Consider the following 13,336-nt stretch of genomic DNA (forward strand, 5'->3'; position numbering starts at 1 on the left):
AAAATTCGATGATCAATTTTAAAAATGTAACTACAAAATAACTATCAACCGTAATGATCGATAAAAGTTGACTATGTTGATAACGAGTTGACTTACTGTAAGATTGTAACTTCAATTCCTGCTCTGAGTCTAATGACTTCTTTAAAGTTTTACGAAACTGTCAAAGCTAATAATGTATCATCATAATTTATATAGATAAATTATATGATTTTCTTTTAATAATATGTCATCTTGTTGTTTAATTGATATGGATTCCATCATTGTATGACTAGATAGGTGTTGAAATATTAGGAATATTTGGCCATGCTGCCAATTTTTGAATTATTATATTAAATAAAAGATTAATTTATGTTAAACATAATAATGTATCATCATATGGATAGATTATGCATTTTTTAATGTCATTTTTTATTTATTTTGGTGGTGTAATGTCATTTTTTAATTGATATCGAATGTATGACAAGTCTGGAATGAAAAAATTAGCAATATATATGGTCAAGTTACTAATTAATCCAAGGTTTTTCTTTTATGGATTAATCCAATGTTAATAAAGTAAAAAAATAAATCCAAAATTGATATTGATTAACCCAACTCTCCCAAAAATTTGATTAGGACAAAAATATACTCATATCTTAGATTCTCAAGTTTGAAAGCCTCAATTTGCAATAATTTTTGTGTCGGCTTCAATTTAACCATGCTAGCGGATAGTGAAATTGGTCATCAATTATTTTTTCAAAAATATTTATAAAAGATTATAATCAAATATTGAGCTTAATAAAAGATTATAATCCTTCTTTCAAAAAAAAAAAAAAAAAAAAAGAAGATTATAATCCTTGATTATTATTATTACAATCCTTAGGCTCTGTTTGGTTAACCCAAAAAGTAGCTTTTAGCTTTTAGCTTATAGCTTATAAGCTCGTTTGACAAAAAAAGCTCTGTTTGGTAACACTTTTTCACCATGAGCTTATAGCTTATTTCACGAGCTTATAAGCTATTTTTCAGAAGCTATTCCAAGTAGCGTTTGAGCTTATAGCTTATAGCTTCTCACTTTTTCTTCCAATTTTACCCTTATTATTTCATTTAAATTGTATTTTTATCCATTATAATTTTTATAATAAGCTACGTAATAAAGACTACTATCCCTTTATTTCAATTTTTGTAAATATATCAGCTGACCTTTTTTTTTTTTTTTTTGAAAAAATATATACCTTCATTTTTTTTACGAAACAAAATACTATTGTTCTATTAGTGTTCCTTTTTTTATTTTTTTTGAGGTAAGTGTTATTTTCTTTATTCTCTGTTATTAGTATTACTCTATTAGTGCTACCTTTTTTTTTGTTTTTGAGGTAAATGTTATTTTTTTTATAAAGTGGAAACACTTAAATGATAATAAATATAAGATAAAATTTTAGTGAATAAAATTTAATTTAATTTATAATACATAGGATATATTAAATTAATAAATTTAAAGTATTTTTTTTAAAGAAAAATTAGTTTACAAAATTACAAATACTTAAATTAATGATATAATTTTTATTATGAATTAAGAATACCCTTTATGTCATTTTACATTTATCAGCTAGTTGAACCGCTGTTTTTACCAAACACTTCAGTTAGCTTATCAGCTAAAAGCTATCAGCTAGCTTATCAGCTATAAGCTATCAGCTAGCTTATCAGCTAAAAGCTATCAACTAGCTTATCAGCTATCCGCTATTTTTACCAAACAGAGCCTTAATCAAAGTAGCCTGTCCCTTTTTTCAGGTTGGTCATATTCGGACATTTCCTCAGTAAGCTTTGGTCTTAATTAATTTTTAATAAATATAAATGCTCAATAATTCATCAAAAAAGAAAAATAAAAAGCATTTTCACTTTTCTCTTACCTTTCGATCAGATCGCTCTCGAAAAATTAGGGTTTCATCATTTTTCTCTATCTGCTTCGCTTTGGTTAGTTCTCTCTCCCTTCAAATCGCTGCTGTTTTATTCATTCATCGTTGCAATTCAAAATTTTACAATCAAATCATCATTGAAATTTTTTAAAAGTAGAAGAAAATTATATCAAAAAATTCGTTATTTTTTTTTTTTTTTTTTTTTTTACTGTTTTGTTCGATTTAATGGTTTGATTTTGTGAATTTCTTGATCACTACAATTTTTTATTTTGTAAATTTGATTAAAGTTTTGATTTTTGTTTATCTTGATCTTGGAAATGTTCAAAGGGGGTTAGGGAAAAAAGTCAATTTTCAATTTTTTTTTATTGTGATTTTAGATTTTTAATTTTCATAATAAATTCTTGATATGATTTCATGCCTAAAGTTATAATCTTTGTAAATGGGTTGCAAGAATTTATAATAATTGATAGCACCATGTTGTAGCTATTGATTTTTGCATACATGAATATTTTGGCTTTGAATCTTTGGTTTGTTTCTTGAATATGTGCTTTTGATTGATTGAATTGAAGTAGAATGTTGACTAATTTTTTATATTTTGATTTTCTTAGGAAGAACAAGACTAGAAGGGTTGTTTGTCTCTGATTTTACAGCAACATGATGAAGCCGCGAAAGTCTTCTTTGAATCCATATGCAGCCGCGTACGTTCCTATGGCTAAAAGGGACACTAGTGTTAGAAGTTACGTGACAGAAGATTCCAAGGACTATAATGGGACTGTATGGTTTCAGCCTCCTCAATATACCACAAATGATGTGCAACTTGTTGAGAAGAACGCTCAAAGGCTCTCTCCGGGGAAAAACCAGCCTGCTTCGAGCTCTTACTTTTCATCGCCACAGAGTGTGGCACAGCTGACAGAGAATCAGTATATGGATGAAGAGCTTGATATTGATTTGGAATATCTTAGGATGACATTTCCTGGTATATCTGATGAGTCACTTGTAGATGTCTACAATGTAAACAGTGGTGACTTGGAAGCTGCTATTGAGATGCTAAGCCAACTTGAGGTATAATCTTAAAATTACTAGCTTTTGGGATTTAACTTTGTTGTTATTTCAATGCCTTTTTTCATGTATTCCAATCAGTTAAGTGACTGTAAGTGTAACTATAAAGGTTGAATAACATCACATGCTCCGATTTGACTGGAAATTTTGGTTAGGATGTGTGCTTATTCAAAGCATTTCAGTCACTGTTTTATTTGGGATTTGTAACTATAATTGTAACTATAATTATAATTCAAACTTTTTCTTCTGTTCATATGTGTAAGGGGTCTAGTTAATTATTCGGATTTGTAACTATACTTGTAACTATCAAGGTCGAATAACATCATATGCCACGAATGGACTGGAAATATTTGTTAGGATGTGTACTTAAATGTGGATGAAACAACTACATGATAACACAACCTTCCTGTGTCTACTCCTTTCCTTTCCGGAAGACTGTATCTCCACCAGATGACATGGGACAGAAGAAAAAATTATCATCTTGGTTGTTGAATCTCACAGGGCTGAGTGTTGGCTGGGACAAGTTTGAGTTTCTTTAAATTCTATTTTTTTTCCACCAAATTGTCTTGATATTTATATTTATTTTGCACATTCCCATTTCCTGGTATGTTTGTTTTAATGCTTGGTCTTTTTTTGGTAGTTAATTTTTGTTTTCTTCCCATGTGCAACACTTTGTGGTTCATACTTTTCTCTGTTCGATTCTTTTTCATGTTCAGTTTTTGTTTTAAGTGGAAGGAATGTTGAAATATTACATATCACTGATTTGAAACTAGTGTATAGGAAAATGTTATAAATAATATAATGCTCTCTGGTATATATGCAGATGAAAATAGGAATTATATGCTAAGAGACTCTCTAATAACTTCTTTGCTTAATGTTAGCCTGTCAGTTGCTGGATATAACAAATTGCTTGCTAGAACCATCTTAGTTTAATATTGTCAACATTTGCTTGGAGAAAATGCTTTTGGCGGTCATAATCATGTTAATGGATCAATTCTGAAACACCTTATGTTTCAAGTCCAATTTTGAGAGTTTGTTGTTTTTGGCTTGCAGTTTGATGATGCTGTTGATGCTCATGGAAGTCTTCCAGAGTCGCTGGATATTGGTGATGTTTCAGAGCCTGTTATGCCAGCTGACTCTGCTTCATCAAAACAGAAGAATGCAACAGCTGGAGCCAGTACTTCATCTCATCACCTGTGAATTGATCCAAATGTGAATGGTGAATTGATTTGCTACACACAATTGGTTTTGGTTGGATATAAATAGTGTAAAACCAGGAAAGTTTTACTTTAGGTGAAGACGTTTCACATGTCGATTTACAGATTGTATAGTCCTCAGCTGTGTCTTGTTTTGCTTAATATGGTCTGAAATGTTCTCTTTTTGATGAGTTGGTTATGCTTCTCACAATTGTGCAGCTTTCAATTGTATGAGTTTGATTGAAGGCCATGAAAACAAAGTTGGCCAAACGAGTTAGAAGAAAAATACATATCCAAGTGAAGGTGGTTTTCCCTTGGGATAGATAGGTGGGCTTGTTTACTGCCTGAATTGTACCTTGCTGAGCAACTTTGGGGCTTTTACAATAGGTTATAATACATTAGTTTTATTTTCTGTTCTTTTCAGTTTTGTTTGATGGTAATTGCGCGAAATGATTTATATTACAAATTTCAAACTTAACAGGGTTTAACGTGGAAAATATACGCCTATTTTGAAATCTAAAATTGACCAAATTGGAGAAATAAAGATGATACCAAATGATTTGTGGCAAATATATATTGTTGAACTGCTCACTTTTTTAAATTAGGAGCAAGAGGATGTGATGACAGTTTTAGGGGAGATTGGGATTCAGTTACTTTCCCGCCTTGTCTACATTCTGTTTCATCTTTCTCTCATAACATATTTGAACGTATTAAAATCTACTCATGGTCAATAGTTCGTCACATGCGTGAGCAATGAGGCATTAAAATCTCGATTCCAATGTATAACATGTCGAGTTAAATATATTATTAATATATGGAATTGATTTTATGTTTTTATTATTTATTTTTTCTTAAGAGGAAGTTTTGTTCTTAAATTGATACTCATTGGAATGAGTCTTGATCAATTGAAGAATATGCTTAATATTCAAAGGAACACAGTTTGGAAAACATGGGAACTTACAGATGATAAGGAAGATTAGTTTGAGCTTTTAATTAATTTATAGGACCTTGAACTATTTGAATTTTTTTAAGAGGAGTGATAGATATTTGTACAACTAATTTTTGTAAAATTTTTGTTACAACCATTTTTTTCTCCCTTCTTATTGGATAAAAATAATAGAGAGAATGAAGAAGAGAGAAAATAATAACATATGTGAGTATGAGAGAGAGGGTTGTCACAAAAATTATCAAAAAGTGATTGTACAAATATCATTTCTTCCGTTAAAAAACTGTTAGTCAAGACTGATTTAATTTCCACATCATTAAATCATTTTGATTATTATTACTAAAATCCCTAATATTCTCAGCCAAAAATAATGAAATACTTGATTCCTTTAGCTAAAAAAATTAATAATCAAACTGCGTTCCTTCCTTCTATAGCTGCATCTACGTTTCAGCCAAATCAATTGTGATTTAGTTGTTAGAGGTTACTACCTTGAAAGGGACAAAAAGGGGGAATACAAGATCCACGAGACACACACATGTTTGACCGAGCAGCAGCAGTGATATATATATATATATATATATATATATATATATGACTATTACCAAATTTTCTTTGAAGTGTAGATATATTTAATAATAACATTTCATATTTCAAACATATGTAACTATCGTCCCGTGAGCCGAGCTCAATTGACAATTGACAGAGACATTGTATTATATATGCGAGTGGAATTTCTAGTCACTAAAAAGGGTATATGTTAAAAATAGTAATAAATGGATTTTATATTTAAGGATTTTTTTTAAATGATCTTACAATTAGCGATGGAACATTCATTTTCTTCTTTTAATTGTCATAGAGGCAAGAAATAAGGGGGGTGTATTGGATTAGGATTTTAAAAGACTATTTTTGTATGAAAAAGTCTAGTGGATTTTAAAAGATTATGCAAGATTTTAATGACTTTTAGGATTTTAAAAGATTCTCAAGGATTTCAAGGGATTTATATCTTAAGATTTTATAAGATTTTAAAAGACTATCAAGATTTCAATGGATTATATCAAGAAGTTAATTGTGTTTTTCCTAGATGCTTATGGATGTTTTTATTTTTTCCAACACTGTACTGCACTATTATTATTATTTTTTTCCAACACTGTATTGGATTGAGATTTTAAAAGATTATTTTGGCAAACAAAATCTTGAAGATTTTAAAAGATTTTGTGAGATTATATTGACTTTGTTGGATTTTAAAAGACTTTTTTCAAATGACTTTTTACAATCAGGATTTTGAACACATAATTTTAATGGATTTATAATACAAATTTTTAAGATTTCAACGGACTTTACGAGATTTTAAGATTTGAAATTATTGTATCAATTTTTAAGAAAAATTCAAAATGACCGTAGATTAAAAAATATTATAAATCTATAATATCAAATTGACTAATAATAATAATAATGTCTTGTCTCGTAAGTGTAGCTCAGTTAGTAGCTACTGTAACGCCCTCTCTAATTATTTGAATATTTTTAATGAGTTTAGAATACACTTATATGATTTGTATAATTTATATGATTTATTTTGATGAGTGATATTTTGTTATGATATATGTTGGTATTTATTAGTATAACATATATGTTATTTGGTTTAGAAATATAAATGTTATTTGATTTAAAAATATAAATGTTATTTGATTTAGAAATATATATGTTATTTGATTTAGAAATATATATATGTTATTTGGTTTAGAAATATAAATGTTATTTGATTTAAAAATATAAATGTTATTTGTTATAGAAATACATATGATTTGTTGCAGAAATAAATGTGATTTGTTATAGAAATAAATGTTATTTGTTGTAGAAATACACATGATTTGTTATAGAAATAAATGTTATTTGGTGTAGAAATACACATGATTTGTTGTAAAAATATATGTTAATTTGTGTAGAGATATATGTTATTTTGTGTAGAAATATATGTTATCTGGTGTAGAAATATATTTCTTATTTGGTGTAGAAATATATATATGTTATAGAAATATATTTGTTATAGAGATATAATTGTTATTTGTTGTATAAATATTTTATATATATATTAGAATAGAATATTGAGATTTTGGTAGGCAATATAATATATTTTTGTACTGAATAATATATTTTTGTACTTAATATGATATATTTTGGTACTCAATTGATATATTTAATTACTAGATCTAATAGGTGCATTATTTGTTTCTCACTTATTAGTTGTAAATTATCTCTATAAATAGAGAACTCACACAGTGCATTCTACACACCGAAATTCACAGTTGATACTTCCTGTGCTTTTCTTCTCTTCTCCCTCTTTTGACTTGTGTTGACGAGTCTTTCTTCTTTTTCTACTCCTTTCTGTCCCTTCGGAATTAAAAGTGTTCTTAAGACTATAATCCCTCTTCGGTTTAATATCCTTTTAGATAAGAGAAAGCAGTAGAGTCCTTCGTCGATCAATCCAAAGGTAAGGGTGAGACTAACTTTGCAATTCTATTAAGTATGTGAATCAATGGTTAGGTTTAACATGATGTAGGATGAGTTTTTGAGGAATTGAAAAGTAGGTTAAAATTGTAGAATTAATGAATAAACGGTGGAAACTTGTTAAAAAGATGTAGAAACTGTCCTTAGACCTTAGATAATGATTAAGATGATTTGATGATATTTATAATGTTATATAATTAGATATATATTGCATGAATTATGTTTGATGATTGAGATGTTGATGACGTGCATTTGTAATTGTTATATATGATGATTGAGATGTTGATGACGTGCATTTGTAATTGTTGTAATTATCATTATTGATTGATGCTATTTTGTTGTTGTGATGGATATGATTTACTTTGATGATATGATTAATGAGAGAATATTATATACTGTGAATTAATGATTAAATGCATTACTTGAAATATTATTGAATGATCAAGATGTTGAAATAAATTGTTATTAAGCTTGATATGAATTGATTATGCTGCAATTGTTGTTAAACTAAGTTGCATGAGTTGTTGTTGATTATCATTTGATATTGTTATATCTTGAGATGTTTACGTGTCGCCTATGTTGTTGTTGTTGGTTATGTGAAATATTTATATGACTTATGTGGAAGATGTATGATGTTTAAGTTGTTGATACTTTATATTAATATTGTTATGTTGTGAATTGCTTGTGCTGTTTCTGTTGCTTTTATGAACTGCTAAGTTGTTTATAATGTGATTTAATGATTAAATGCATTACTCGAAATATTATTGAATTATATTAGGAGCTTTGTCCTCCGCACGATTATTAGTATGAATAAGTTGATGATGAACTCCAAATTATTGGATGTATAAGTGATAAGTTGATTAAGGTGTCTTGTCGATAGAGTCCATGCATTAGCATTCATTGAGCTTTGTCCTCACCACGATTAGGAGCTTTGTCCTCCGCACGATTAGGAGCTTTGTCCTCCGCACGATTAAAGTATATTAATACTTATGATGACGATTGGTACCACATGCATATAAGTGTTTAAGTTGCATTGTCGCATTTGTCGAGTCAAAGTCGTTGTTGATGAATTATCATCCATGAGTTGTTAAGTTGTCGATGAATTATCATCTATGAGTTGTCGAGTTGTCTTCTACCCATGTGTTGTTAAAGAAGTACCTACGAAGATTATACAATGTGAATTATATGATGTTGACTAAAATATTGCTATGTTGTTTAACATGTTGATTATGATACTGTTATGTTGCTACGTTGTTTAAGATATTGATTATGATATTGTTACGTTGCTATGTTGTTTAAGATATTGATTATGATATTGTTATATTGTTATGTTGTTATGATGTTGTATATGATACTGATTATAATGTAATGATGTTGTTTACGATGTTGATTATATGATGTTATTATGATGCTATATGTTGTGATGTATATAAGTGTTATTATTAAGTGATGAATATGTTGTTCTATATATGATTAATATTATTAAGTGAATATTATGTTATGTTATTGATGATGATCGAATGTTGTGATTACTTGGTAATTGTTTATCAAAGATGCTATGGTGTTTAAGATGATATTGTTTAAGATGATTATGTTTAAGATGTTTATGTTGAAGATTTATGATGTTGATTTTGGTGTTAGTATGTGTTGATTATATTTTTATAAGATGATGAATATGTTGTTATTATAAGAAGATGAATATGTTGTTGTTATATTATTATATTATGAAGAGATGATGTATATATAATTATTATTATTATTAAGTGAATATCATGCTATGTTGTTGTTATATTATTATATTATGACGAGATGATGTATATATAATTATTATTATTATTAAATGAATATCATGCTATGTTGTTGTTATATTATTATATTATGACGAGATGATGTATATATAATTATTAAGTGAATATGATGTTACGTTGTGGTTATATTAGTATAAGATGTTTATGTTATGATGTAGATAATTATTACTATTAATAAGAGATGATTATATTGTGTTGTTTTAAAGTTATTAGTGATGATGATATCTATGAGTTGTTAAGTGTACTTGATGATGTTTATGTTAAATTGATAAGTTGTCTTTTATTAATGAATTGATAATGAGATGTTTGATGAATAATTATTATTATGAATTAATGATGTTGTTATGTTGTATATGAATTAGGATTAAGATGTTGTCATGCTATATATGAACTATGACTATGATGTGATGATCTATGTTTGTTACGATTTGGATAATATGTGTTAAATGATAATTAGAAGTTGGTTGAACTATTAAGAATTATTATTACTAATAGATGAAGTTATTTATGTTGTTAAATATAATTATTGAATTATATGCTTGATATTATTGTTTTGTGAAATCTCACCCCTTCTGCTTGAAAATGTTGCTCTTCGTATGAGTAACTTGCAGGTATTAATGATTAGTAGGAGTGGTGGCTCAAGTGTCTCTAGGTGCTCTGATACGTAACGGGATGGGAACTTTGTTATTGCTTTCTATTCCTCACGTATTGTTTTTGAAGAATTATGACTATCTTTTTAGAATGGATTTTTATGACATAATTGTAAAGAGGCCTTAGTGCCAAAGACTGATTTTAGTTATTGAATAAATTCCGCTGCGAAGTATTAAAGATTTTGTTATTGAATTTTAAAGGATAAATAGTTATTTATTCAGTTTATGATTTTATGAAAAGAAGTGTAGCATTCCGTTTACGTGAATAACTTTGATTATTAAATGAAATTTTTATGTTGGGAAAACGGGGTGTTACAGCTACCATGGATAATTTTTGCAGGGGTTGGAGTTTGAACCTCGGATTCTCCACACATAATGTGTGTGAATCTAGTCACCAAACTACTTGACGAAAAAAATAATAATAAAAATGCCTAAAAAGATAATGATCATTTAATTGTAATCGTAAGGCATATAACAACAACAAAACAATCCGCTAAAAAAATAATAAATAATGATATTAGTAGAAAAAAAAATGACTTGCACAAAACTTCATAACAATTTGTAAGGCATTTTTACTGCTTGAACAAAACTGCTGAAGAAATGATATTAGTAAAAAAATGACTTGTGCAAGGCATTTTTATATTTTATATTTTAATGATATTGTTCATATTTTACTGCTTGCACAAAACTTTATAACTTCATAAAAATGATATTAGTAAAAAAAATGACTTGCACAAAACTGCTAAAGAACAGTAAAATCTGTAAAACTTTAAAGTGAAATGTGATAACTATGTAACGTGTGCAGGAAGATTTTTTTTTTGGGACTGGAACGTGAACAGCAACGTCGAGACTCGAGAAGCAACTACCATAAAAAAGAAAATAACGAGAAGCAACTAAAAAAAATCTCAAGACTATGTGTGGGAGACAAAAAAGTCACAAGGCTAGGTGTGAGATTGTTAGTAGATGCATTTTACACTAAAAAGTCTCACAAAATCCATTACTCATAACAATCCATTAAAATCCTTAGAATTTTGAATACCAATAGACAATTTTTAAGTTGTGCAAAATCTGAATTGAATACCACTGGATTTTATTGGACTCATTAAAAAATCTTGAAAATCCTAATTGAATACCACAAGAATGTTTTAGATTCCTTAAAAGTCTTGATTGAATACCTAAAGACTTTTTTAAAACAAAAAAGTCTTTTAAAATCCTTTAAAATCTCAATTGAATACACCCCTAAGTGTCATCAATCAATACATCTAAAAGGAAAGACATTCTCATGGGTTGGCCTCGTTAAAACTTATTATTCCCTAAACCAACTATTATTTGGATAAAAAATTTATCATCTCACGAATAATAATGTAGGAAGAAAACATCGCATATAGATCACAATATTTTTTATTGTAAGGATGCACTCTTTTTTTTTTTTGGTTACAATGACAAAGGAAAAAAAAAGATGGAAAAAAAATAAGCTAACTTCCCTAAGGAACAAAATGCTAGTGGCATCACTTATGAGGAGATTGAAAAGTTCAATAGCGGGTGACTCATGAAAAAGAAGATCAATATCAAAAAAAAGCTTCAAACTTTACCATGAAGTCTGCACACTGATTTCTCTCTCTAAGAGTGTGAGAAATCGTTACGTTGTTATGGTGAAACAATTACTTTATGTTTTGGATGAGAACAACATAGATGAGGTACCTCTCAATAGGGTCATTTATAAGATTAATGCAAACAAGAGAATCAGAGTAGCAAACAAGCTCTGTATAACTCAAATCCTTCTCCATGATCAGACCATGATAGATAGCAGAAAGCTCGGCCAACAAGATGTCAAATGATCCTAGAATGAAATCAGAGATACCCACAATGAATATACATGAGTCATTACGCAAGACTCCACCAGACCCAGTTCTAATAGGAGTGCCAACGCAACTACCATCCACATTAAGAACAACACCCAAAATATTACTCCCTCCGTCCCTGAATAAGTGACATATTTGATCATTTCACACAGATTAAGAAAAGTGTAAAGATGAAAGAAAGAGAGTGATACTTTTACTGAGTTGCCCTTGTCATTATTTTGAAACTTTTTCACTTTTAAGTAATGATTTTTTTTTTGTTCCACTACAAACTTTAACATGGGGACCACAAAAAATATTTATAAGGGGTAAATCTGTCAAATTTTGCTTAGAAATCTGAGAAGGTCAAGTATTGTGGGACAAATATTTTTTACAAATAGGTCACTTATTTAGGGACGGAGGGAGTATTATTATTCCATCTGATGTACCTGTTAGTCGTAGCAGCAGAAACATAAGGGAAAAAAAATTGAGTGCAATGCTCTCAATCGAATTCTGAGTGTTATAAGTCAAACGTTGTAATGACCAAGTTTCACCACCCAAACACATAAAATTTAGATGCCGCCAAGACCACCATATTCCAACAGAAAAAGTGATAGCTTGATAACCCTTAGACCCCCCTCTCTAAGCGATTCGTAAGTATCAATAGAAGAGAAAAATTTGGAATTGGTGAAGCCTATGATTCAACTAAAAATTGCAATCACAAACACAATGGAGAAAGGTCTCGCAATGAAGACCACAACGAGGGAATATACCATAAGGAGCTAAATTCCTATGATTCAACAGAGATAAAGTTGGCACCGCATCATGACAAGCCAACCAAAAAAAGAATTTATACTTTTCGGATAGTTGAAGTTTCCGAATTCAAGACCAAGAGTGCATAGACAAGTTTTGACCGACCGAGTCAGCAATATGAAGGAGCCAATTGTAACCACTTTTTGAAGAATAAGTAGATTTTTTTTATTGTTTCAAATGACAACATCTTCAACATAATCATTGAATATCATATGGGTGCATTTTATGTGATCAGAGTACGAGAAGTACTCAAGTCAGAACAACATACAACCAAATACTATCACGCATAACAACAAGGCAGATAAAAGAAAAACACATAAAAAACAAGAACCACTAACACATCCACGAGAATAGAAAAGAATAAATAAGAGCCGCTAACAACATACAACCAAAGACTATCACCCCTTCCAAATTTCAAAGCGCAATCATAATTTCTTTATCAATATACTCTTATTTATGATACATGTTTAATATGTAATAAATACTCTATAACAATATTAACTAATTCTCTTTCTTAAAGGGTAAACTTGTAAAACAACAACAATTGTCAATAAAATTGATGCAATAACCAACTTTCTTGATTCCCGTGTTTTTTCAAAAGAGTTTTATATTTAGGGACGAACGTAGCACTATTT

General features: G+C 29.0%; 1 protein-coding gene across 2 annotated transcripts; it reads left to right on the plus strand.

Moving 5' to 3' along the window:
• The first annotated feature begins 1,786 nt into the window (after positions 1-1,786).
• Positions 1,787-4,564, plus strand: LOC11429627 (polyadenylate-binding protein-interacting protein 6). Of its 2 annotated transcripts, none has more exons than XM_039831965.1 (3): positions 1,787-1,944; positions 2,499-2,948; positions 3,999-4,564. In XM_039831965.1, exons 2-3 carry the CDS (start codon positions 2,541-2,543, stop codon positions 4,143-4,145), a joined length of 555 nt encoding a protein of 184 aa, XP_039687899.1. In that variant the 5' UTR covers positions 1,787-1,944; positions 2,499-2,540; the 3' UTR covers positions 4,146-4,564. The 2 variants fall into 2 exon arrangements, with proteins under 2 accessions (XP_039687899.1, XP_003588667.1); XM_003588619.4 differs by having other exon boundaries at positions 1,790-1,944; positions 2,495-2,948.
• The last annotated feature ends 8,772 nt before the right edge of the window (positions 4,565-13,336 follow it).

This window comes from Medicago truncatula, chromosome 1, assembly GCF_003473485.1.
Source record: "Medicago truncatula cultivar Jemalong A17 chromosome 1, MtrunA17r5.0-ANR, whole genome shotgun sequence".
In the NCBI taxonomy this organism is placed as follows: Eukaryota; Viridiplantae; Streptophyta; class Magnoliopsida; order Fabales; family Fabaceae; genus Medicago; species Medicago truncatula.

What these genes read in the sequence shown, in the direction of transcription:
- LOC11429627 (XM_039831965.1), top strand. Translation starts at nt 2,541, where the DNA reads ATGATGAAGCCGCGAAAGTCTTCTTTGAATCCATATGCAGCCGCGTAC. An exon ending in AGATGCTAAGCCAACTTGAG is followed by an intron (nt 2,949 to 3,998) that starts GTATAATCTTAA and finishes TTTGGCTTGCAG; the next exon opens with TTTGATGATGCTGTTGATGC.